Source organism: Homarus americanus, unplaced genomic scaffold (assembly GCF_018991925.1).
Source record: "Homarus americanus isolate GMGI-L3 unplaced genomic scaffold, GMGI_Hamer_2.0 scaffold26351, whole genome shotgun sequence".
In the NCBI taxonomy this organism is placed as follows: domain Eukaryota; kingdom Metazoa; phylum Arthropoda; class Malacostraca; order Decapoda; family Nephropidae; genus Homarus; species Homarus americanus.
The window spans coordinates 5,302,514-5,327,730 of NW_024724368.1; the positions used below are offsets into that span (position 1 = coordinate 5,302,514).

General features: G+C 38.4%; 1 protein-coding gene across 7 annotated transcripts in view; it reads right to left on the reverse strand.

The window, feature by feature from the left end:
* Window positions 1-327: 327 nt before the first annotated feature.
* LOC121864211 (WD repeat-containing and planar cell polarity effector protein fritz homolog) overlaps window positions 328-25,217 on the reverse strand; it is a 41,502-nt gene continuing 16,612 nt past the window's right edge. For 6 of the 7 annotated variants that reach the window (XM_042363250.1, XM_042363249.1, XM_042363248.1 and 3 more), the window contains 7 exons: window positions 22,876-23,124; window positions 19,964-20,748; window positions 16,454-16,749; window positions 13,295-13,374; window positions 10,159-10,287; window positions 3,796-4,180; window positions 328-700 (listed from right to left, as the gene is read on the reverse strand). In XM_042363250.1, the coding sequence (XP_042219184.1) occupies window positions 660-700; window positions 3,796-4,180; window positions 10,159-10,287; window positions 13,295-13,374; window positions 16,454-16,749; window positions 19,964-20,748; window positions 22,876-23,124 (1,965 nt within the window). In that variant the 3' untranslated portion in view covers window positions 328-659. The remainder of the gene's footprint in view (window positions 701-3,795; window positions 4,181-10,158; window positions 10,288-13,294; window positions 13,375-16,453; window positions 16,750-19,963; window positions 20,749-22,875; window positions 23,125-25,217) is intronic. The other variant, XM_042363253.1, reaches the window with a different exon arrangement.

Genomic DNA, 25,217 nt, shown 5'->3' on the forward strand with positions numbered 1-25,217 from the left:
CTTCACTGGGAAAAATCATACTTCTATCCATTGTAACCCCCAGGTACCTTTATGGGTAATGGCTACAATCACCATTTGCTGATGGGCCTGTGCAAAAATTCCACCAACACCTATTATTAATCTAGTCTACTGTTCAAATTAATTGAAAGGATTATGTTCTAGCTCTGTACACTTATCTTTCTCCAACCACAAACTTCTTGCCTGTGACATGGCCACCCTTTAATCTGAATACAGTACATGGTTGAATATTTTACCAGAGCATGGGACAAGGCCTCCATGAGAAGGTTGGATTTTTCAAGCAGGGCTGGTTGACAATTATACCAGGTCTTTGAGTGGATAAGTGGTTATTTCATTAACAAGGAGAGTTCACATATACAGTATATGTAGTTGCCTTTGACAGTGGAATAAATTATTTTATAGTTTTCCCCCGAGGTACGTACTCATAATGTGACACCCTACTCCTGGATGGGTGAGCAGGTGTGGGTGATATCAGAAGGCAGATGAATGTTCACAGTATTCTTTTGTGTTCCACAGTTGAATATACAAGTGCAAAAAATATATCCTTAATAGGTGCAGGTCCATTCATTTCCGAGGGGTGAATCCTGTGACTCCCTCAATCCACACCTTTATAAGAATTTCCTGTAATTCTAATTATGGCCTCACCAGGGGGTCTCTTTCATCACAGACTGAACACCCATGCCTAGAATGAAAAAATGAAGGTATATTCACAGGGACTGAGTTACTCAACATTAAACAGGTTGTCACTTTAATATCGAATTTACAAATTTGTGATACAGGGTGAAATAAAAAATATTGGAAAGACAAATTTAAGCCTAAAAAGTAATAGAAGTGGAAATTAAAACCCCTTTTTAATGTGGTTAATTCCTATAACACTGCATGTACTGGTTGACAATCCCTTATCCAAAATCCTTGGGGCCAGATGCATTTCAGATTTCGAAATTTTTAGGATTTCAGAATGGTTAGGTTAGGTTTTTATTTATTTTTTTTATTTTTTTATTTTTTATATATTAATTTTTTTTTTACAGGGATCAGACCACCCGGACACAGGTCACTGACCCACATTGGGGCCTGAGGGGCTAAAATTTAATAATAATTATAATTCTGTAATAATAATAATTCATAGGTCTAAGTCATGTTCCTCAATTTTGATCTTTTTTTCATTCTTGTATTTCTTTATTATTATTATTATTATTATTTTTATTTTATTATTACAGTATTACTGTTATTATTATTATTAATTTTATTATTGTTATCATTATTATTTTATTTTTGTGTATTTTTTGATAAATTTTATTTACTATGAATAATTATTATTATTATTATTATAATTATTATTACATTTTCGCCCCCCAAGCCCCAATGTGGGTCAGTGACCTATGCCCGGGTGGGATAATCCTTGTTTAAAAAAAAATAATAATAATAAAAAAATAAAATAACAAAATTTGCTCCACAAAAAACTTTGGGTTTTCAGAGGTTTTCGGAATTTCAGATAAAGGGTTGTTAACCTGTATTGGGTATCATTGGAATTAAATTAGCCAGTACAGTATTCATGTACTACAGGAGATATGAAAACAAAATTTACACTTTTTAGAAGACTTATACAGTATAGTCTGGATTTACGCAGTTTTTGTTCACGTGTTTGGTCATTTACGCGGTGCCTTGCCAGAATGAAAATGCTTTAATTACGCTGTAAATTTGGTCATTTACGCAGTTGGAGAGGTCCAGACATCTGCGCCATTTTTTACCCACGCGGTTAATTCTTGACCATACGCGGGAAGCGGTGCGGTGAGGGGTGCGCATTAGGCCGCTCTTATGTTATCGCTGACGTCATATGACGTATCGGACTGTGATTGGGCCACGCATCCTTACCACCCACGCATTCCCTCCGCCGCTAGCTGTGATTGGTCTAATGTAACATGACGTGTCCTGCCACCAGAGGGTAGAAGTTGCTGACCTAGCCGGGCCTGTCTCATTGTTCTCAGTCCACGTATACAGTTCTCTCTTGTGCCCTCTATTCCCCTCACAATGGCCTCTGCGGGACCACCAGAGAAAAACATTGAATTACCTGGCCCAAGCCATGATAATGTGAAGGAAATCATCAAGTTGGGGGAGAAAATTAAGCTCATCCTTGACAATGACCCAGATAAGCATCGGTATGAAGTGTCTAATAACCATCTGACGAAAGTTATGGAGCCGTATATCCAGATCTATCTCGACAACATCAATGCTAGTCGTCAACATAGTATTAAGGACTTCTTCTCCCGCAACCCACCACAACCACAGCCAGCCCAAGTCAGTGATAGTGACAGTGAGGATATGGACTTTGAGGGGTTTGTCAGGGAGGCCCTGCAAACCTCTGCTAGTAGTGAAAGTGAAAGTGATTCACCGGGGAGGGCAACTAATCTGCCTTCTGCCTCGGAACCAGCAACCATCTACGTGTGCCGACCCAGCTTTTCTACTAACGTAAGTGTTAAAAAACCTAATATTATTGATATTTCTCATAATTATTAATTGTGTGTGCATACCATCATAAAATTAAGATGTTATTTTTACAACAACGTACGTATTGTGTCGGAAAAAGTGGGGTTTGGGGGTTGGCCCAGTCTCTATTTCAATTAATCCCATATGTTCTATTATTTCATTTACGCGTTTCTCGTTTTACGCGGGCCTCCACGGATTTAATTGACAGCGTAAATGCAGACTATACTGTATAGGAAGTTTTTAAGATCAAGAAATTTTACAAATATTCAAGTTACTATAATATCTCCCTGTCTCAGGAACGAACATCACAAAAAATGGTAAAATATTGGAATTTTCTGAGTTGTTAAATACATTTAATTTTCCTGATATTGATAGTAAAACAGTTTATTTTGCCAGAAAAATACAGTTACAGAATTGTTAACCCGTACAGCGTCAATGGCGTAACAGTTACTCCGATATACTTTGGAGATAAATAAATAAGTACTGTAACATCTATACTTATAACGCAAAAGAGAAACCAAATAAAAAATAAATAATTATAAAATCACACAAAAAAAATAAGTACTGGTGAAAGTTATGAAAATGAATGTAAATAATACGAAAAGGGATAAATATACTATATTGATGTTCCGAAATCGAGATAGATGATAAATAAAGAAAAAACAGCTACAGACAATGAAAACTTACAGTAATTAGCATAATTCCACTCTCACTCGATGAAAAACGTCAACACCCGTAAAACTCTACAGGTTCTACCCGTAAACTTTGAACACCGCGACACGTTCATCCATGGGCGTAACTACATCTTCCATGGTCCGGTGGGTTGCTAAATGATGGTTTTCCTTCATTATATGATAGTTTAAGTCCATTTCAGCCATAATCCAAAAGTAAAAAATTTGCCGACACCAGCTGAACATAATTACAGCTCCTCCCTGACTTACGACGGGGTTAGGGTCCCAAATCCAGGTCGTAAGTCGAAAATACTTAAATAATACATATGAAATCTAAAATGGGTGTCTCTTTTTCTTCTCAGCACCACAAAACTCTCACTTTTAAGCTTGACAGCCGTTTTAAAGTGAATTACAAACGAAAATTTTGTCGGTGTACTGATATTGGGACTCAAAAATACATAATTTGACAGAATTTTGGTACGACTGAAGCAGGTCGTAAGTGCTGGTGGTCATAAGTCGAGTAGGTCGTAAATCGGGGAGGAGCTGTATATTGGTGATAATGACTAAGAATTTAATTTCAGTTCACAAAATTATTAATATCAATAACACGAAGAACACTTACCATGATATACAGCACGGTCATACTGATTTTGCAGCTCATCCTTGTTGACAAAAACGGAGACTGTCTCAGAATCAACAAATTCTTCATTTGGATCAGAAGAGTAGAAAACCTCCCTCACTGTCCTTGATGGTCTTATACTGTTCCCTTGGGAAGGATGCACAGCAGCCAGTGTGCTTGATCTTGTAAATGGGCCAACTGAATGTCCTAGTGTACTCTTAGTACTGCGATCTGGCTGTCGAATGTTAATTGTGACGGTGCCATCTTCTGAGGTGATGGCTGTGGTGTGGGTCTGAGAAGAGGGGGGATAGTCTACTGGCGTGGCTGCAGAAGTACCACTACTATGGGCTGGACTGTCATTAAATGACAAATACTGCATTCCTGGCATCTGGGGGAGAAAATGTAAAATAAATACTATAAGGTGTAGGTAGAGACCACAACATTAAGAGGGTATTCTCTGACTAAAGGAAAGGTACTTATGGTATATCATGATCATTGAAGCATAAAACCTTGCATTCCTTGTTCAGAAACCAAATTTGGAATGGACCTTGAAATCCCTTTTAATGCTCAATGGCAAGTGACCATATTCAGTAAGGCTACACCTAGGATTTCCACCTTTTTGGAAGAAGAAAGAAGAAAAAGAAGAAGAAGAAGAAGATGACGAAGAAAAAGGAGGAAGAAGAAGAAGAAGAAGAAGAAGAAGAAGAAGAAGTAGTAGTAGTAGAAGTAGAAGTAGAAGTAGAAGTAGAAGTAGAAGTTGAAGTTGAAGTTGAAGTTGAAGTTGAAGTTGAAGTTGAAGTTGAAATTGTTGAGATGCCTCCATACATGTGTCAGGAATCTCTCTCTCTCCAACACCACCCACACACCCCCAACACCAACCGCACATCCCCCACCCGCACACCCCTAACACCGCCCACCTGCACAATCCCAACACTGCACACCCCAACACCACTCACACGCAAACCCCCAAAGTAATAAACAGGACCAACCACACAGGCCTGCGCCTGTGTGGTTGGAAAATATCTCTTTCCATTTCCCTTCCTAACTACAGCTGCTCTTTGACTTACGACAGGGTTAGGGACCCAAATCCAGATCGTATGTCGAATTGGTCGTCAGTCGAAAATGCTTAAATAATACATTGAAAATCTAAAATGGAAGTCTCTTTTTCTTCTCAGCACCACAAAACTCTCTTTTAAGCTTGCCAGCCATTTTAAAGGGAATTACAAACGAAAATTTTGTCAGTACAAAGCACAATCAATAACGTCGGGACTTGAAAATACGTAATTTGACAAAATTTTGGTACGACTGAGGCGGTCGTATGTCCGGGTGGTCGTAAGTCGAGTAGGTCGTAAGTCGAAGAGTAGCTGTAATAAATTAACCTAAATATTTTGCCTGGTGAGGATTTGTCGGTACTCTTGCACATTGGCACGAAGCACCAATGACTCTTTGTCCTTTCCTTGAACATTGTATATGGCCACAAGTCCTGTATTTCTGCTGGTAACAACACATACACCACAGCTAGCTGCCTCCAGGCATCCCGCTTGGAGGCTCGAGCTAGTATGTGATGTCACAACCAATCACAGAACTTTTTGCAGTCACATGACTTTTTAGCTACTTTAACCCTTATTTTTTACACTTTTTGGCACAATTTATTTAAAAATATCATTACCATTGTGAATTTAAGAGTTTTCTTTACCCATTGACTTGCCATCTTACGAAAAAATTCAACTGACAACTCATCCATTATATACGCACCATTCATCATCTAGATATCGGCGAAATAACAATACTGACCAGTTTAATGTCACTAATTTAAAAGCTAATGAATCTTGTTTTATTATCTCAGTGCTGCCTCATGCTACTAATTGAAATAATGGTGAATAATATTTACTCGTCTCAAACTGTGAACAGGCCACTCCAAAAATTACCCATCGCTAAAATAGCAGGTCTTTAATGTGTCTAGAAATAATGCTTATTTAGTTCTTCCAATCACCCACATGAAAAGTGATATAACATGTACAGTATATTTTGGCCGAGAGATAATTAAGTACAACATTAAGCGTTCCAGTCAGAATATTGAACACAAAATAACTTAATGTAATTTATCTATATGTTATTCCTTTCACATTATTCCACAGACTCATAACACAATTAATTTATAGAGTATAATTATGGCCGTTATGAGGCCCTCAAATCCCAACCTAATTCAACCATGGAATACACGACATAAAGATAATATGTATTTGGTAGCGTAGAGAGACAGCCAAGGCTCGTGAGACGTTTGTTGTAAGAACAAACACACCGCTCATCACCAATTTATAGCATAAGTTGTTGATCTACTTACCCTATTCAGCCAGGGCAGCACTGGAGTTAATTAAAGGTGGGTCACTTGACTATATACCGTATTTGCCAGCATATAAGATGCACCACCGCATAACATGCACCCCTATTTTACAAGGATATTTTGTGGGGGGTTTTTAGTATGTTTCGTCATACAATTATTGAAAGTGGTTTAGTAGGGGAAAACATGATTTTGTGCATGTAAATACAATACAGTTGTACCCCGCTTAACGCGGTCAATTGAACCCACAGGGCACCGCGTTAAGTGAAAGTTCGGTTCTGGCGAGGCACCGCGTATATGAGAAATCGCGTAAAGTGAAACCGCGTAAAGCGGGGTAATACTGTATACAATAAAGCCTCCGATAACAACGGTTCGACCAACATCTTTTCATATTTAAGACTAGTAAATTTAGGGCCCAATTCAATTTACATCTTTATTTCATTCGTATTTACAATCAAAATATAATAAAAATTAAATAAAATTACATTTTCATATAAATAATAACTAAATCCCGACATGTATTATAAAAAAAAATAAAAATTACTGTAAACAAAAATGAAGAGCGCCTTGCGCAAAGAAGCTGCCTGGCTAGTGAGTGGTAAACAACAGTAGGAGGTTGGCTGGCCTTTTTTTTTCACGCATCTGGAACAGGGAGAAAAACTTTCTCAAGTTTTTTACAGCATTTTTGCATCCCTATTCAACACGAGCAAGAAAGCAAGTGATGGTAGTGATGCTTCAAAAGCTAATAGAAAGTGTCTAAGCTTAGCCTTCTGAGAAACTAGACTTGTTAAAACGATATGAAAAAGATGAAAGGTCTATGGATATTATATGGAGCAAGCAATGAACATATATTTTCTGAAGTGGATCCATTAACAGAACAAAGCATTAAAATTTAAATAAACGCAAATGACCTCTACATAATGATGTATAATGAGAAAAGAAAGCAGCTGTGTAAGGTTCTTTTGAGAGCTTTATTATTCGAAGGCCTAAACCATCAACTTCAGCTATACCATCAAATTCAGCATCATAAGCAGCTTCAACATCAACTTCAGGTTCAGTAACAGTTTCAGCAACAGCTTTATGGAACACTACAGCTTCAGCCAGAGTTGAACCTGATGACTTCGCCATCTGAGTAAAACTCGCGCAATATTCATTGGCTGTCCTTATGTTTTAGACCTTACCACCATTGGCGAGTAGAATTTTTGTTTTACATTTGTAAATATTATTTAAAACATAAATGAACAGTAAATAAGTGTTGCTTTCATATTCATATGTAGTGAAATGACGATATGTTTTCACATGTATGCACTTACTGTTCATAAGATGGCGTTCCCAATCGTCTAGCCTTATTTCTTTACCATTAGTGGTTAGCTGCTCCTAGTGTTCCATTTATTAACATGAGATAACATTACTTAAAACGTACATACAGGTGTTACCGCCACAGTAGGATATGCCACCGCCACAGTAGGATCAACTAGAAGAGAAAGAGAAAGGGAGACAGGAGAGAGACAGAGTGTTGACAACAAACTTTGCTGAGGTGTTAAATGTGAAACAGATGGCCCTCGCCTCGGGCTGACTCACTCCCTGTGGGGTTCAGAAGATAGTCTCTAGCCATCCAGTGAGCTAACAAGTCAGGGAGCTAATAAGTCCTACATTAGACCCAAAACACGTAAGTTTTATATGGTTTAACACCCCACTCTACTCAAATATATCATATGTAGTTGTTAATAGTGAAGGAACATACGAATGAATTAATTATCTCATATGTAACATGTGCAATTTGTACTCTGTAGGTTTTGACCGAATAAAGAACAATCGAGTCCTATGGGCAAGGGTCTCATTATCCCACAGTCACTCATTGGGCGGTTACACAGGTAATCAATTTTTTTTTTTAAATTAAGTTCACTACAGCTACAACCAGGGTCTTATTTTCTTGTTTCTTATGTAGAACCATCGTCACTCACGAAAACAATGCCGTCTTGTCTCCTCGTGTGTTATAATATTTTACTTATTATTAATGAATTACATTGTTCATTTCACATATATAAACATTAATTCAATCAAATATATATTCAGTAATAAACAATAATGAATCTTTTGTACATATTCTTAAGATAAATGACTGTTTCCTTGAGTGCGCACGTATACATTGGCATTCCACTATCAGTCTCACTTTTTCTTTAATATCAGTGGTTACCTGGCACTTCCTCTGTACATTAAATAACATCAATTAAAACATACGGGTACATATTTTTTACATTAAATTTGCTACAACAACAACCAGGGTCTTTTTTTCTTCAGCTTCAAGTGGATAACTGACATTTCGGGTGTAAACACTGACAATGGCGTCTCTTATCCTCTTGTGTGTTTTAATATTCTACGTATTATTAATGAATTGTATTGTTCATTTCGCATATGTAAAGATTAATTCAACCAAATACATATTCAGTAATAAACAATAATGAATCTTTTGTACATAAGTATTCTTGAGATAAATGACGTGGTATCCTTAAATGCGCACGTATATGCTGGCGTTCCCAATCCATCTCTTCTTTTTTCTTTGCCATTAATGGTTAGCTACTTCTATTGTTCCATTTATTATGTGAGTTCTATCTTCAAGAAGGGCGATCATCACTCCACGAACAACTATAGACCAGTGAGCCTAACCAGCATAATATGTAAAGTACAGGTGTTCCTCTAGATTTTTTTTTTTTACGGGAATTAACCCACCCAGGCACAGGTCAAACGACCCACAACGGGGCCTGGGAGACGAAAAAATAAGAACAGAAAGAAAAAGGTTATACTGTGTTAATCTGCACCACGTAGATGACGGAAAACCAGCTTTTTAAGTGAGACAGATTGTATAAGTACTGTATGGAAACACAGAAGAAGGCAGAGCATTCCACAGTTTGGCTGTGTGAGGAAAGGAGGAGGTACTATAATGGATTATTCTAGTGTGACTGACATCAACAGAGAAACGGTGGGCACAGCGGGCAAGACGTGTGTTACGAGCCCATGGCCTTGCCGTCGGTAGACAGGATGCCAAATCCACCGAACATTGCCCGTTAAAGTACCTGTAAAAGAGAGAGAGTGAAGGAACATTGCGGCGAAGAGAAAGGAAATACAGTAGAGATTGTTGACTAAAGGAGGAGAGTTAATAAGATGAAATGCCTTTGATTCCACCCTATCTAACAGTTGGACAAAAGAAGAGCCACCCCAGATATGAGAGCAGTACTCCAAGTTAGGACGAATGAATCCATTTTACTGTATACTTGGAGCAACTGCTCAGGAGTGAAGTAGCTATGGCATCTATACTTAAGAACGTTCAACTTAAAAACTTTCAGAGATACAAACATCATTGCTGAGGGAGGTTACTTGCCAGAACAGGTGTTTAATGTGGGTGAGACTGGATTATTTTTAAGAAAATTCCAGATAGAACAAACATTACCTGAGAGGAGAAGAGTGAGCCAGGTTTTAAGGCTGCATTAAAGGGTATAGCTGTACTAAATATCCATTATCTTTTCATTTTTTGCAATATGTTTGGCATCTACAAGAGTAAAGCTGGACTTACAAACAATTGGACTTACAAACAAGTCTCAGGAACGTAACTCGTTTGTAAGTAGAGGGGCACCTGCATTGAATTTAACCAAGTTTGTACCTCCCCATTCAGAGATGCTGCACAGATCCACATTGATAGAAGTAATGATATCAGCTCTAGAAACAGATCTAGTTTGAGTGTTAGGGGGAAGGGCAAAATGTGAAGAAGAGTGAAGAGTAGAATCATCAGCGTAAGAATAGATAGAATTAGTTGTAGTGTGAAGTAAATCATTGATAAAAAGAAGGAAGAGAGTAGGTGAAAGAACAGAACCCTGTGAGACACCACTATTGGTAGAGAAAGAGCGAGAGATCGATCCCTCGACAACAACTGCCATGGATCGGTTCTCAAGGAAGCTAGAGACTAGAAAACAAAGTGGAGGAGAGAAACCAAAAGAGGGAAGTTTAGAAAGCAAAGACATGTGCCATACCCTGTCAAATGCTTTGGAGGTGTCGAGGGCCATGACGAAAGTTTTCCCATAATCCATAAGAGAGGATGACCAAAGATGGGTGCAGTAGGAGAGCAGATCACCAGTAGATCTCGCCTGGCGAAAGCCATACTGGCGATCCAACAAAAAAGAATGGTGTTCAAGGTGACGGAGAAAATGGGAGTTCAAGATAGCATCAAAAATCTTAGAGAAGGATGAAGTTAGGGCAATGGGGTGATAGTTAGAGTATAAATTAAAAAAAATAGAATACTGTATTTTAACTTACTTTGAGGTGTGTATGTTGTATTCCCAGCAGCTTTGTTTACATATCGAACAGCTGATTGTAGAGGCAGTCAATGATGACATGCCATATTCTTTACAGAGTGCATTGGTTCTAATGCCTTCTTCATGTTTCTTTATGTTTCATAATAATTTCTGCACTGTATATTATCAATGTTAACTAAATTTCAGAATGACCAATAATTTTAATGTAAAAATGCAAAAATATTCAAGAGACCAACAAACTGGATGTTCACTCCTCTGTAAACAAAGTTAAATTGCGAAAGCGTTGGTGGGTGATTCGATCAGCTGATTGGCACAAAAAAACTGTTCCCTGTACTGTATATATTATCAATATGATAACTAAATTAGAATGACCAATAATTTTAATATAAAAAATGCAAAAAAATTCAAGAGCACAACTTTCTTGATATTTACTCCACTGGAAACGAATGTAAACATAGAACCAATTACAGTGGCCCCTCGGTTAACGAACTCAATCCGTTCCAGAAGGTCGTTCGTTAACCGAAACGTTCGTTAACCGAAACCATTGTTTCAATGGGTTTTTGGGTAATTGGTTCCAGCTCACCGAAAATTTCCTAAATTCAACAAAAATGGTAGAAAAGTTCACTTACTTTGAGGTGTGTATGTAGAAGGCTCCTGGATGATGATGATGATGATGGGATTTAGAATGGGGGTGGAGGAGAAGGAAGAAGAGAAGGCATTGGGGTGGAAGAGAAGTCACCCCATGGTGCCATTTCACCCATAAAATTTTAGCTCTCTGGTTTAATTCAAGATTATTTTCTTTAAATCAACGCTGCACTGCATTATATATTGTCAATATATAAAATATATTTCAAAATGACCAATAATTTGCTTGGAAACACAGAAAAAAAGCGTTTAGTTGAAGAGAGTCTCAAGCAAGATGTTACCTCCAGTGAAAACAGAGAGAGACTGACGCCTGTTTGCTGTGTTAAGAGGCTGGATGCCGCGCATTAAACTAGTCACTTTACCTTCAATTTTGTTCAATAATTGTTAAAATGACTAAAAAATTGAATATTAAACTTTTAAAATTATTGAATAGTATAAACTTCTTGATATTTACAAAAATAGTAAGGAATTTAAGCCCTAGAACCGATTAATGTATTGGCGGACTGATACTAAACCTGGTTGCCCGGTCAGTGCAAGCGAAAACATGTTGAGGTCGGTTCGTAAGAAGTTCGTTAAGCGAATTTTTTTTCGTTAACCGAATTGAAGATCCTTATGGAAGGCAGTTCGTTAATCGAAATTACGTTAACCGAGGTGTTCGTTAAACGAGGGGTCACTGTACTGCACTGTATTGGCGAACTAGCCGATCAGCTGATGTGCACAACAAAGTGTGTTTTTTCGAAAGGTTTTCGTTAATCAAAGTTTTGTTCGTTAATGGAATTGAAAATCCTTATGGGAGCTAATTCGTTAACTGAAATTTCGTTAATTGGATCGTTCCTTAATCGAGGGACCACTGTACATGTAAGTATTGTACAGTTTCTCAATTTGTATTTTTGGGTCGATTTAGGGGATTTTTAGGAGTGTTTCTGACTTTATACGGTTGCGAATCTACTGTAAATAAATTTATCACTATATATTGGAAAATGTCGTGATAAATTCGAAATATTTCCTGCCCGACTTCCCTCACAAAATATCACTATATATACTGTATAGGAAAATGTCTATAATTTGGTAGCCGCGATATAAAACAATCGTTATATAAAGTCGGTATATATATATCCCGACCCTACTGTGCTGTACTTTAGTCATATAATTAGGGATGAAGGGATAATTACTGAAATATTAATGGGCAAGGGGAAATCAGAGACTGAAATGGATGAAAGAAATTAAAAACTGGGTCCCCAGAGAGATAAAAAAACCTTGGAGGATTGGTAAAAACAGCCCAAAAATTTTTAGAGTGGAGGACTGTGGTCGCCAACCCTCAGATATGAAACCGGTACAGTACTCTGATTGATTGACTCACAGTACTGTACTCTTTTTATATTTTAAAATGTGTGACCACTCTTAGCTCAAGAGTTTCCAAGCTGTCTAGGCACCCATATAATCATGTCTAACCATTAAAAAAAGGCAGAAAAAGTGAAAACAATAGTTCTGCAAATCATACTCAATCCTTAAAGTGCTAGTGTGAACATATTTCCTTGGCTGCTGCAGTGTGTTAGTGGAAGCAGGTTTCTTGTTTGGGACCAGCCTAGAGGGTGAACATTTTCCACCTTACAGTGCAGTGTTGTCACATATGCTCAGTCGGCCTGACACTTTAAAAAAAACCTTACCCCTCACAAAATCCAGAAAATATTGGATGCTTTGACATTGATACTGATAAGGAAGATTTACGAGATAGTCAAAGTGTGCAAATAAATTAGCAAGAAAAGCAGGCATGCTCCAGGTCACTGATGCACTGTGGTAATATGTGGATGGCTCATGAAGTTATATCATAAGTGGCTCAAGTAGCCTACATGAACTAAGGTCTTTCATTCTATGAGAAAAATGCAAACTTTTCAAAATTTTATGTTTACTTAAAATAGGCAGTCTGTGAAGTGGTTAAATTTCTAAAATAAACTTTTATGTTTTAAGTGAAGAACTGTACCATTTATGTGAAAAGAGGCCATAAAAATATCCCCCTGGGAACATAACCAAAACTTATAAAATTAGATTTATTGTAGTTTTGGCTTCACTAATGCTCATTTTGCTATTACTGTAAAGCACTTGTAATCACGTTTTTCAGGAACAGAACCCCAATAAATAATGAAGACTGCCTGTATACAATATATACTGTACTCCATACTCAAAAACAGTGAATAAAATTCTGCCATACCATCTGTGTAGGCTGATGAAGATCTTGTGGAGGTTTTGCTTCTGTAATAACTTCAAGTGTCCCATCTCCACACTCCTCTCCTGGAAGGGCCAATAATGCAATGTGAAATTTAGTGATATCCTGCAAGATAAAATCATATCAATATGACAGGTACAGCACCTTACTGACTGCAATAAAATCAGAAAACCAGTACATGTACAGGTATTCTAGTATGTGGAAAATGAGTGACTGATTCTTGGAATCCAATTTTATGATAAAAAATGGAGCAAATTACTAATGATTTGGTCTATTCTTAAAAGAAGGGGTGTTTTTATATGTTATTTGTTTCCAATTTAGCAGTAGTAGGTAGTAGGCAGCTACCAAACAGGGAGGTACTACTGCCTGGGAAGATATTGGAAGCAAAATGTTTTGTCTAATGGCATCACGAAAATTGTGACCAAGTCCCAGGTTGCTGATCTGACTTTCTGCTTCATTTACACACAATTGCAGGGTCTCAATTGTTTCTCTTACCATTGACAACACACATACATATATCGTTTCTCACTTTTCATCTTTTTTTCATTTTTGTATTTATAGTTCTTTATTATTAAAATTATTATTATTATTACAGTTACTGTATTATCATCATTATTTTATTATTCTATTTTTGTTTGTTTTATCATAAATTTTATTTATTATGAATTATTATGACTATTATTTATTATTATTATTATTATTATTATTATTATTATTATTATTATTATTATTATTTTTATTATTATTATCATTATTATTATTACATTTTCGCCCCCCAGGCCCCGATGTGGGTCAGTGACCTGTGTCCGGGTGGGCTAATCCCCGTGTAAAAAAATAAATAAAATTAATCTCCAATATGCATAAAAATGGAAAGCAAGAAGAAACTTCCACAGATGATGGCTGCCATCCCAACAGCACCTTCTACAAATGATGACTGCCATTTATGGGCCAAGGAAAAAGCACAGTTGTACAAAGAGCAGTATCGGACTTTTTTACTAAAGTAAAAGTATTGTTACATTGGATAAATGTGACTCAAGTAGAAGTAAAGGTATCCAAAGTTCAATGTACGTACTCAAGTAGAAGTACAGTCGGCCCTTAACATACGCGGGTTTAGCATACACGGATTTGCAAATATGCGGATTGCCCCGCCGGAGAAATATTCTGTACATTGAAGTAATTGAAGTACATTCAAATCGCGCGCCATTCAACTCGCGCGCGGCACCGAACACGGGACACAGCCCGCTCCCGCAACCTTACACACACACGCATAGCTCTCCCTCACTCGGTCAGTCTCGCTGTAACCACGCTTGTGTTGACATCAGCATTGTAGTTGCAAAAATATTACATTTCCGTGAATGTATTATATCAAGCACAGTATGAATAGAATATCACTAATATAACAGTATTTTAGCCGAAAACTATTAAAAAAACGAGTAACATGTCTTGAACATCGGAAGGTTAGGTAAAGTCTTTTGTTTTCATGTAGTTTATCCTAATTTACATTGAAATACATTACGTTTCAGCAAAACTACTATTTATTTCTGAGAATATGGAAATGTAATATTTTTGCTGAAATGACGTACGTATTACGTTGGAAAGTGACGAAAGCAAAGACTTTAGCTTTCTTTCGTTCAAAAGATGTTACCGTAATCGCTTTTCGAATGGTTTTCAGTTAAAAAACTGTTGTATTACAATAATATTCTATCCTAATTCACTTGTGATGCAACAGTTTTTTTAACTGAAAACCATTTGAAAAGCGATTACAGTAACATCTTTTGAACGAAAGAAAGCGAAAGTCATTGTTTTCGTCACGATTTTATCCCACTTTCCACTGTAATACATACGTCATTTCAGCAAAAATATTACATTTCCGTGAATGTAGTATATCAAGCACAGTATGAATAGAATATCATTGTAATACAGTATAACAGTATTTTAACCGAAAACTATTAAAAAAACGAGTAACATCTCTTGAACATCGGAAGGTTAGGTAAAGTCTTTTGTTTTCGTCATGTATTTTATCCTATTTTACATTGAAATACATCACGTTTCAGCAAAACTACTATTTATTTCTGAGAATATATTCATTCAGGCGCAGTTTAGGTAAAATATACATGTGATGTAACATTTTTTTAACTGAAAACGATTCGAAAAACACGTGTACCGTCTAGCCCTGTTCAAGGAGAAGACTGGGAGGAGCTGTTTGGTGCTTAAGACGATGACAAGGAAAATGATTTTGATGGATTTTAATGAAAACATTCAGAAATATGGTATCTTAGTATTTATTCAAGTGAATTAGGATAGAATATTATTGTAATACAACAGTAGTGACGATGTGGAGGAGGCGGAGGGATAGAGCGGGGAGGAGTGGTGACTGGCGGGAGCAGGGACGAGTGGAGATGCCAGCCAGTACATTACGGGTGTACAGTATTAATTGTTTTTATAGCTCTTTTTGCATTTTAATATTAAATACTGTACATTACGTTTCAACAAAACTACTGTTTATTTCTGAGAATATGGAAATGTAATATTTTTGCTGAAATGACGTACATATTACAGTGGAAAGTGGGATAAAATTGTGACGAAAGCAATGACTTTCGCTTTCTTTCGTTCAAAAGATGTTACCGTTATCGCTTTTCGAATGGTTTTCAGTTGTGGGATTATGAGGCTAATGATAGGATAGAATATTATTGTAATACAGTATGGTACAACAGTGGTAAACCTGGGAGTGAAGCCAACTATACCATGGGTAGAGGGTCTAAGGGTCTAAGCACACTCGGCCCTTGAGCGAGTTTTTAAAGCCTCCATTCTATATGTGTGCTGCACTTACACAATCAGATTTTATAGAGCTGTGCCACACTTCTTGAGTTAAGGGTTATTATAATTATTTTTATCTAAAGCATGAATACATACAATGATATTATTATTATTTTGCTAATTACGAAATAAAACAAATACTTACTGTAAAGGAGTTTGTGTGAGTATTTGGACCTAAAACTTGACATAAACAACTGGTAGGCCTAAGGTAACAGATGGGACCAGTTCAGTTTTGGTCCCAAGGTCCAGGATTTGAGGGTCTATAACTGTAATGAGTTATGTTGCCTTATAACAAAAAATCATTCAGTGGTAAGGACCGGATCTTACCTCTTCTCCTTTGGTTGCTATAGTCTGAACCACTGGCTGAGCCACTATCAGAAAAACAGGTGGAACATGACTCGCTGCAGGACTCTGAGGCTGAACCAGCACCAGATTCTCCATACAGTACTGAGCTGCATGAAGCACTAGAGCTGCACGATGATTCTAAGTCACGGGCATTTTCCAAAGCTGTTGTGGCTATCTGGCTGTCTCCAAGGCGTCTAGCAACAGTATTGACTGCCATAAAGCAGTCATAATCCTTCAAATCAAGAGCTAGCCGAAATGCCTTTTCCAGTCTACCAGACCTATGAAGAAGAATTAAGACAATTAACTTACTTAAGCATTGAATTTATCTGTAGCTACCTACCTAACTTGATTCCTAAGTTACTGGAAACAATCAGCCTCACTGGACTTACCTCAATTCATTTCAGATTGATGTTGACAATTTATACATATACTATTTTTATTTTTATTTTCTATTTTTAAGTATTAGTTAAGCAATTCAGACCATTCATCCATTTAAATTATTGAAATATTAACCATAAAATAAAGGATGTGACAATATCTTCCAGTTAAAGAAAAAAATCTCAACTTTGAAGATGAATCTAAGAAGAATGCTGATTGGTCAGATAAATATGCAAAATAAAAATCTTGCACAAGAACTCTTCAATACTCGATGAAATTTGCTTGGAAAATCATTCTCAAACCCGGAATTTTCCAACAATTTCCGACTTTAGGAAAAAAATTCCGAGGTTGAAAATCAAGAGAATTTTCTGAAAATGTGTTGAATAAAGATGAAAGTTAAAGTACTTTGAGGGGACCTGACCTGACCTGACCTTTCTCAATGGCAAGTGGAGGTAGGGTGGGGGATTAATGGTCTCATATTACTGACTTTCTGATGGAATGTCAGGTCACCCTTTCTTGGGTGGGGGATTAGTGGGTCTCATGACCTGAAGATGTCTTGAATAAACACGAAAGCTAATGTATTTTTAGTGCGATTGTGATAAGTATAATTATAAATGAGAAAAGTTGCGACACTTGCACCACTGGATCAGGAAAAGGGAGAGCCAAGATGTGTGGTTGCAGCCTGCGCTCTTGCCTCACCACATAAATCAACTCACGGGCAGCCATCAACCCAGCTCATCTTACCTCTCACCATCATCAAAACCCCCTATACCCCCATAAACCCAATGGCGACAGACGAGTGGTGACGGGGACAGACAGAGATGACTGCCGGGAGTCTTTAGTCACAACTCTGCACATGGGCAGCACAGATAAGAGGGTCGTTCATGCACTGGGACCTAGGCAGCACTGCAATCCGGTCCTCTCTGTGCGGCTGAGCAGCCCTTTTGAGGAACCACTCTGCTCACCTCAAAATGGGGAGGGGGCTAGAAAAGGTGCCTAAACATAGCCTGCCTATAAAAACAACCTGACTGGGCAACACCACCCAGTAAGGTCATCCTTATGCAGTTGAAAACACAATCAAAAGCACAGATCCAAACAAAAGCAAACTATACACCCTCTTATGGTCGCTGCATGAAATGTCAGGACCCTTCTGGGTACTGGCACAAATGAGTGTCCTGAAAGAACTGCCCTTGTGGCAAAAGAGCTGGCTAGGCATAACATCAACATAGCAGCCACCTGTGAGTCCTGACTCCCAGATGAGGGTCAACTTGTAACAGCAGCATTTGCATTATACAGTATAAATATATACCCAAATGTATAATACCAAATTATTCACCAAGTTATTCAACTGTGCCTGAGCTGTTGACATTATGCATGGCTGAGGTTGCAGTTCCTTCGGGGAGCGAGCGAGGTCAGGCTGAGTTCAGCTCATGTTAGCACAACAGTACATCTGACGTGTTTCCTTTCTCACACTCCAGAGGGCAGGCAAGGTCAACCAAATTATAACATAATTGGCCTGCTCCTCATCTCTCTCTTGATAATAGTGGCTGGAGAGAGATCAGACTCATACTTTTTGTTACCCAGAGAACACCTCACTTAAGTGTTTTCCTGTGTATGTACACTAAGACATTTCCCCTAGTACAGAAGGTACAATCTACTCTCAACTGAACTCAGTACCTGTGTAACTATAATTTTCTACAATAAAGAAAAACCAACAAAGTGTTTACTTCAGCCCAGCCACTTATTAGTTGCAGAACTAATATATATAATTGTGTGTGACATATATCTATAAAAAGGACCAACACACTGGTGGCAGCGGTGAGAAGGATTAATAGAAGAATCGGTCGGACACTCAGACACAAACATTACTTCAAGTGATTCCAGTGACTTAAGATGACAGGATTTACTATAGTGCATTTTTTCCCAGCTGAGAAAAGATGCCCGCCCCCTCCTCAAGAGTTACAGCTGATTGGCTGTTGCAAACCTGTCCAATTTTGTCCTAAGTAAAGATGTATTTCTAAATGAGTTTATTAATAAAGACCGTTTCTGACAAGACAGATATTTAACTAAATTATATAGAGATGAATACCTTCATTTTTATAAACAGGATCACGTAGGAAGTTTATCAGAAGTATTATACGTGAATTAACTGATAAACTCGGGTAGCAAATTCACGCTTTAGGAGGATGCATTTAATAAATACTTATTTTTACCCACAATAAGACATACTAAGACAAATTACATATCAGTAATAGTACATTATGCAAAAATAAAATTTTAAAAGATCAGAATCACATTGAAATATTACACGCCCGTCAGCAGAGGCGGGAAATATGACTGTGAACTACTTCATATTTTTCCTGTATCTGCTAACGGTCTGAAATAATGAAGGTATGTATCTTTATATAATTTACCTAAATTTATTTCTCGTCAGAAACGGTCATCCCAACGATTATGAATAAACTCGTTAAGAAATACAGTCTCTCCTCGACTTACGACAACCCGGACACACGACCATATTTTTCACATTACGTATTTTCGAGTCCCGGCTGTGGTCGTAATGTGACACCGTACGATAGCTGTCTGAAAAAAGCGAACTTGATGACCAACCCAGCCCTGTCTCCTCCTCTGCCTCATTCAATTAAGCCCTGTCTCCTCCTCTGCCTCATTCAATTAATGTAGTCTACATGCTTAATTAAAAAATTATTGAGGCCCCCGTGTGCATTCAGCTGACTACATTAAAAGTAAGTGCACAGTAACACTTTATTAATTTTTCAGTATTGATTACTTTTACTGTACTGTATTCTATTTTAGAATTTCTATGTATTATTTTCACCTTTTTGACTTACGACCTGGTCGTCAGGACGGAACCCCATCATAAAGTGGGGTTGAGACTGTACATCATTACTCGTGGCAAAATCGGACTGGTTTGCAACAGCTGTACTCTTGAGGAGGGGGCGAGCCATTTTTTCTCAGCTGAATACTCTAAAGCAAACAATTTAGATCATATGCAAATTTGTGTATGAAAACCCCGAGTGTTAATGTGATGATGATATCACTAAAAGCATTCTTGTAATGTCCTTCAATTTTAAGGGAAATTTAAAATGATCTTACCTAAGTACCTGAAAGAAGAATCGTCGAGTCAGTGCCCTCACCGCTGGGCCAAACTCCTCTTCAACGGCCTGACTGAGAGGCTGGACTGGAACATGAAAACTTCCCAAGGCACCTTCTAACTGGTTTTCTCTTTGGGGAGTCACTGACAAACGTAACAGATGGTTGACAATGGAGGTTAAACATCGCATGGTTATACTTCCTTCTTGATCCCAGTTCAGGGAAACCAGGAGGTTCACGGCTTCATCTAGCTGACGATGTTTGATATATTGAGCCACCAGTGCTGAGGCTGTGAGACCATCTTTGCTCACTGCACTGACATCAACACGCAAGCAAGCTATGGGTCCCCGAATATAATGGAGTAAAAGTAAGTGGGGATTATTTTTTAGCAGGGAATCTTCAGGTTTTCTGATTGGGGCCCATGCAAGCTTTAACAGGGACTGTTGATGGCAAAAGTGTTCAGAAAAATCAAGAATTCTTTGAGGATTAGGATCTTCCATAATTAATTGCAATCTAATGAGAGACAAGGCCAAATCAAAACACTGGATCTGTCCTCTTTCATTACTCACAACAACTAAGTTCCCTGAGTCCAACCAAGCAATACTAGATGGTATTAGTCCTGCTTTTGTTACGTGTGTCATGCCACGAGAGTCACAGTGCAATGCCAAAACACCATTGTTACAAGCCAGAAGTAAACGATCCTCTGCTGGGTTGTGTGAGTGTGCCATTAGTGGAGCTTCTAAGGGGATAGTGGTTACAGTTAAACGATGTAATGCGCCTCTCTCCACCTGGTGAAGTAAAAAAATATATATATAAATAAGAAAAGTATTAGAAATACTGCTTTAAACTTTTGATAAATCAGCACAGGTTCTGTATGCTGTACCTTCATTTCTTGTTTATTAAACTCTAACAAAATTTATATCACAAGGTATTTCAGAGTGTTTGTAAAAAATTACATAAACAGTAAAATTATAGCTTTACTGACTAAGATTAGTGCCTCTATAAATGAGGATTAATTAATTGATTGATTGATTGAGGTAATTACATGCCAGGCGACTTTAACAGTTTAGGTCATATGTCGCCAAATTACAATCAAGGCTTAAAAGACTAAAATAAAATAATGGCAGGTAAAAACGAAATAAATAACACAGAACTTTCATAAAAACATTTAAACATTAACCCCTACACCCTGGGTGATGTCGTTCCAGAGCGGTTGATTGGTGCATCCCGGGTGACATTCCAGAACGAGCGCCTTTTCCCGTTGCTGTTTGAATGCCCAACCCGGGTTAACAGGTACCAGCATGACTATTTTTCTCTCCCGGCACACGGAGGGGATGCAAATGTTTGACGAAATGGATCAAAATGTTGAGCGCTTTGCAAAAGTTGACAGAATGATCCAAGACATTGATGAACCACCCAGCCCTGTCTCCTCCTCTGCTTCATCCAATTAATGTAAGTCTCCATATTTAATAAAAAAATTATTGGAGCCCCATGCGCATTCAGCTGACTACATTAAAGGTAAGTGGTCAGTATCATTTTATTAATTTTTCATTATTGATCACTTTTACTGTACTGTAATACATTTTAGATTTTCTTTCTATTATTTTTTGCATTTTCGACTTACGACAAATTCGACTTATGACCTGGATTTGGGTCCCTAACCCCGTCGTAAGTTGGGGACAGCCTGTATAGAATAATACTACACTAATATAATTATTATTGTTGCTGTTATTTCTGTATTATCATTACTGTATTATTATTTAATGCCATTATTACTATTATTAGCAATACCATATTTTTATTGTTATTATTAAAACATTCCATGTACAATATTATGATTATTGTTTAGCGCACTTTCGTCGCCCCGTTTATCCGGACATTTGCCACGGACACCCTCTGCCCCCCTAATTGTCTGGAAGTGCAATGGAATTTAATGAGATTTCCAATGGTGGCTTTGGAATTTTAATATGGCTAATTGTCGGGAGGGTGGGAGAGGAAGTAAGGAGACAAATGCGACTTATCAGCATGGCTGTCGGAAGAAAATTGATGGGCAGCTGAACTCCACCCACGCTTTGGTACTTTCTGGATGCTTCCCTCGCAGGATCATGCATTCATCTGTGACGCATGAAAATCTGAAGCAATTATCTTGCAAACTTATTTGGTGGGGTGGAGGAGGGAAGAATTTTTTAAAAGTTTTATGATGCAATTCACATCACCCATACAAATAGTGTCATCCAATGAATTGACGCAATGTGAGTCATAATGCGCTAGGGGGTTAAAATATAAACCCTGCATGAAGAGGTGGGGATGTCTCATGACAAAAAGTTACCTTATTGAAGTAGTTACCAAGAAATTATAATATGGATGCACTGAGCTCTGCAATAAATTTCATTTGTATCTCAAGTGTTCTAATTTTGTGATATTTCACTCGAAGGATTTTTCAATTGAGTTAATAGCCGTCCTATCGTTGAAAAAGTGTTTAGTTAGCTAGGTGTTTATGTTTAAAGTCTACGTATGTTGTATCAGTTATGTAGGTCCATATGTACTATGTATGTATAAGTTATGTAGGTCCATATGTATGCATGTATATTCTATGAACGTGCTGTTACCTTTACTTTGTATTATTATATTGTCCAAGACCTGGCAAACTACCTTGCCACCCAAACTGCCATCAGGGAAGTAAACCATATCAACATGGGTAGGTCTGGCAGCTCACCAGGCAGTCTTACCAATCTGTCCATACAGAGCACATGTTTGTCCAGGGGTCTTGCCTCTGTACTGATATTCCTTCAGTAAACTCCAGTAAACTAATTGTCTTTTCACTTGTCAACTCCTATCAATCATCTGCTGAATAAATCTGAAATTCAGGGGTTGATGTAAAAAATTATGGACAATTGTTCACATTATTAACTTACCTCATACACACAGCTGAGCACTGTCACACCTCCCTTTTTTCCAAAGCCCTGTTCCACAGTCAGCAGTACATTAGGTTGAACCTTGCTGAAAGAGACACTAAGAGGTGCCATTTCTGTGCGACAATAACACATCAAATCAAGATTTGTCCCGTGTAGAGCATATACAAGAATGTTTGCACGATCGCGGTCTTTCGCAAGAGGACTCCACGGGTACACCTCATCTTCACTTGTCTGCCACCACACTACTATCTGAGGACATATAGAAGTACAGGTAAATAAACTTCAGTATGAGTAACAATATTAGAAGAGGAATCAAAAAATAAAATAATGGTTGCCCCTCGTGGAATGAGGATGGCCGGCCCTAGGGCCCCCGAGGTGTGAGATTGTTTAAGGTGCAAAAGCTGTCACCAACACAACAACCACACCCTAAGTTAACGAGCTGCATGACCCAGTGTCACGGAATAGTCCAAGAAGACCGGACAGCTCGCCAACTGCACTGGCAAACCATTACCCCGGAACGTTCCGCAAATCAATTAACATCCAGGTTCCCAATTACTGCTGGTTAGACAGAGGCAAATGGCATAACGAAACTTGCCCATAGTTTCACCCTGCCCAGGGATCGAACCTGGGTTCGCTCGCTTGCGAGGCGAGCATCCTGACCATTACACCACAGAATAATGTAACACCAAGAAATTCCCTCTTAAGCAAAATCTTGAAAAATGGAACTTAAAGCAAACCAAATACATTTTCCTCATAAGAATTAAGTAGAGTTTCAGAAAAAAAAATTCCATGCAACATTTTCATGTAACTTTTAACAAAAACATAAGTTAGGGATGAATTAGACACACACACACACACATAAAAAAAATATAGTGCATTTTTCCCAGCTGAGAAGAGATGCCCTGCCCCTTCCTCAAGATTTATAGCTGCTTGGTTGTTGCAAATCTGTCAGATTTCGTCCTGAACTAACAATATACAGTGATATCCCTATGAGCCGGAACAATTGGCACACAGCACTTCTGGGGATGAGAGATTTCAGGCTAACCAGATGACATACCCAAACCCAGAAAAATTCCTTATCTCCAGAATCTTTTCTGGTTACTGGGGAAACATTCTGAGTGTCTAAATTAGACACCTTGCACAGACAGACACAAGCCCACTTACCCAGAACGTTTCTGGATGCTGGGGATGTTTTCCTTGAGTCTAAACTCCCAGCATCCGTAAATGCAGTTCTATTTAAGTTAGAAACTCCATTTCTTTTCTATAATAATCCAGAATAGTTTATCTAAAAGTTTGGTTAAATAAAAATATTTAAAAATTTAAAATCTATAGGATATGGGGGTAAATGTAACTGTGTTAAAGCAAAGACTGTGTGGATGTGTGTGTGTCTGCGACACACACAGGGTGGTGAAATGTGTCTAGTGTGGCAGCATTATATTATATTAGTGTTAAGGTGCAAGCACTGCTTGCTCCCTCTGGCTTTCAGCTGGCGTCGCTGGCTAGCCCTCATGGCAAACAGGGAAGCAACTTGCATAAGTCTTCCCCAGCCAGTACACAGCCTCCTCACCATCAAAACTCCTGCTGTGCCACCTCATGTTAACTCACGGTAACTGGGTGCCTCGTGGGCCCAGGCTAGATCAGCAGGGAATCTCTGAGTAGCAGTGGGCCCCAGAGGGATGGCGCATAGCCTCACTGGCACGTGGACACGTCCTGGAGCCTACCAACCACTGTCCCGCTGCTTTGCAGATCAACCTTGACAGGTATAAGGCTACAGGAGTAAACCCCAAACGAAAAATCTGCGGTGGAGCCCCGCATCAGACAGACATGCTTATAGAGCTCCAACATGACCCCAACTGTATTGTAGACGGAAGAGGTGACCACCATGGAAACCCAATGACTACACTTGCGGACGAAGGCAATGCCTGATGGACAGGCTACTAAGGCGGAACCCAACAAACTGGGCTATCGGCAGTCCATTGCAACTCTCCCTCTCCCCAGTTGTTGCAACACTTGCACCACTGAATCAGGAAAAGGGAGAGCCAAGATGTGTAGGTGCAGCCTGCGTTCCTGCCTCACCACATAAATCAACTCACCTCACAGCTATCACCCAGCTCATCATACCTCTCATCAAAACTCCTCATACCCCCCTAAAGTCCTATGACAACGGACAAGTCGCGACAGCAACAGGCAAAGATGATTGCCGGAAGTCTCTAGTAACAAATCTGCACATGGGCGGCACAGATAAGAGGGTCGTTTATGCACTAGGATCTAGGCAGCAGTGCAATCCGGTCCTGTCTGGGCGACTGAGCAGCCCTTCTGAGGAGCCACTCTGCTCACCTCAC